This window comes from Suricata suricatta, chromosome 13 (assembly GCF_006229205.1).
Source record: "Suricata suricatta isolate VVHF042 chromosome 13, meerkat_22Aug2017_6uvM2_HiC, whole genome shotgun sequence".
NCBI classification, from domain to species: domain Eukaryota; kingdom Metazoa; phylum Chordata; class Mammalia; order Carnivora; family Herpestidae; genus Suricata; species Suricata suricatta.
In genome coordinates, this window is record NC_043712.1 from 87,107,522 (window position 1) to 87,109,813 (window position 2,292).

A 2,292-nucleotide genomic window follows, 5' to 3' on the forward strand; every position below is an offset into this window, starting at 1 on the left:
TCTGCACAGGTGACAATCCCCCCATGGTCCTCTGCACACGTGGCAATCCCCCATGATCCTCTGCACAGGTGACAATCCCCCCAGGATCCTCTGCACATGTGACAATCCCCCATGGTCCTCTGCACACGTGACAATCCCCCATGGTCCTCTGCACAGGTGACAATCCCCCCATGGTCCTCTGCACACGTGACAATCCCCCCAGGATCCTCTGCACACGTGACAATCCCCCATGATCCTCTGCACAGGTGACAATCCCCCCACGGTCCTCTGCACATGTGACAATCCCCCAGGATCCTCTGCACACGTGACAAGCTTCCCATGGTCCTCTGCACAGGTGATAATTCCTGAACACACCATAACTGAACTCATAACCATTAATGTGATCCCTGTCCTGTCCCCTGCACCAGTGCGCTGGCTTTGGGACCGAGACGGAGACCCCTGTGTCACGGCCCCATCTGGGAGTCTGGACCCGGTCTGGGCACCCGGCCGGTGGCCAGCAATCTTGGTTGGTCCGTACGAGCAGGTTTCAAAACAATGCGGGCCGAGGGGTCTTGTTTCATTTTCAAAAGCTCGTTCACACACGCGGGCAAGTGCACAGGACAAGAGTGACAAGGACAAAGGCTGGACAGTCGGCGGGTGGCTTTGCCCATCTCTTCTCGGTCCAAACCCTCCGTCGCCCCTCAGCTGTCTCGCCAGTGTCCTCCTCCTGGCTTTTACGCCCACGTTCCTGCTGATGTCATCAGTGGCCAAACCAATGTCACCCCCTGCTCTGTCTGGCTTGACCTTCAGGCAGCCCTGGACAGAGCCCAGCGCCCCGACTTCAGTGGGTCGGTCTCTACATTCTTTGCTGACCCCTGATTCTTGGCTCATTTGCTTAGTCACCTGCTGGCTGGGTCTCCGGCCCCAAATTCTCCCTGCACAGCCTCCTCCCCCCTCCCCACTATGCCATGCCCGCCTGTGCCCACCGAGCCCCTGACCTGAACTGCTCACCTGTCATGTCCACCCAGGTGTCCGGCAGGCAACTCAACCTCCAGGTGCCCCTGAGGGGCTTCGGCTGCTCAGGCACACCCCTCCCTCAGCCTGTCCTACTGGGGAAATATCACTCGCCCTAAGCAGGTGCTGAGGACAAAGTGTCTGGGCCGCTCCCTGTCACGGTGCGCTCGTCTACACTGAGTAGATGGCGTGGTGGCTCTCAGGGGCGCCTGTCCAGTCAGGAGGCAGTGGGCCCCATGCAGGAGGTGGACCTGGCGGTGTCCAGGGGCCTCTCGTCAGCTTTCTCGTAAACGCATCCAGAAGCCACGGCTTCTCACCGTTCTCCGACGCCACCCCGGGAGCAGCCACCGTCTCTCGTGCACGGCGACGGGTCTTACCCAGTTCTCCCCAACCTGCCCTGCTCCCACCCTGCCAGCCAGAGGGATGTCACTGAGCCATCTCCCTGGCCCCAACCCATCCCCAACTCCCCCTGGTTTGGCCCGAGCCCCTCCTCCTCTTGCCCCGACACCTGTGCTCGCCATGTCCGGCCACGCAGCCCTGCCCTGATGTGCCGGCACCTCTCCTGCCCCCGCTGGTCCTCTCAGGCCACGTCACCTTCCCCGAGAGGCGTGGGCTGACATGCTCCCACTTGCCTTTATCCTTGGAGGCTTTATTTCCTTCATCGCAGGCACCTCCAACCAGCTCCCCCCGCCCTCCCACGGGGGCCCCAAGCCTGCAAGTGTTGACCTGCACCCCCAACACCCTCGGCCTCCCCAGGGGCTCCCATGATGCCCGTAAAATGGAAGCAGGCTGGTCTGTCCTGTGTGAAGTTCCCGTGGGGAACGCACGTCGCGTGTACAACACAGATGCCCCCACGCACCTGTCGCTCTGCCCACGGCCGGGGCTGCTAGAAAAGCGTTTCTCACCAGACTCCCCGCCTCCCGCCCTGCAGCCCGGACCCCTCTGCCCGCGGGACACCCAGACTACTTCCGGCCCTGCTTCCCCACACGACCGCGCGGCGCTCCCTCACGGCTCTGCTCCTGGTTCACCGGCCTCGCTCACGTGACACTACTTCCAGAGCGTCCTCCATCCTGGTCGCTTGGCCCACACGGTTCCACCTCACCTGAGACCCTCTTCAATGCCGCCAGCGCGGGAGTCCCCACACACAGGGGCACGGGCCCCTCCTGGGTCTGCACGCGGCGGCCCTGTGTGACTCGCACACCAGTGCTCCCGCCGGGCTCTGGCCGACGAACGCGCCTTGATCCCGCATCCCCACCCCCGACGTGCGCGCGCACACTGCCCTTTGATCCCTCACCCTCC

General features: G+C 63.1%; 2 protein-coding genes across 8 annotated transcripts in view; both read right to left on the reverse strand.

Moving 5' to 3' along the window:
* LOC115276801 overlaps positions 1 to 2,286 on the reverse strand; it is a 3,254-nt gene extending 968 nt beyond the window's left edge. Inside the window, exon 1 of the mRNA XM_029920914.1 lies at positions 10 to 2,286. Coding sequence (XP_029776774.1) covers positions 10 to 870 — 861 coding nt within the window. The 5' untranslated portion in view covers positions 871 to 2,286. The remainder of the gene's footprint in view (positions 1 to 9) is intronic.
* The window catches only part of SYK (spleen associated tyrosine kinase), a 73,352-nt gene that overhangs the window by 48,465 nt on the left and 22,595 nt on the right, over positions 1 to 2,292 (reverse strand). The window lies entirely within an intron of this gene.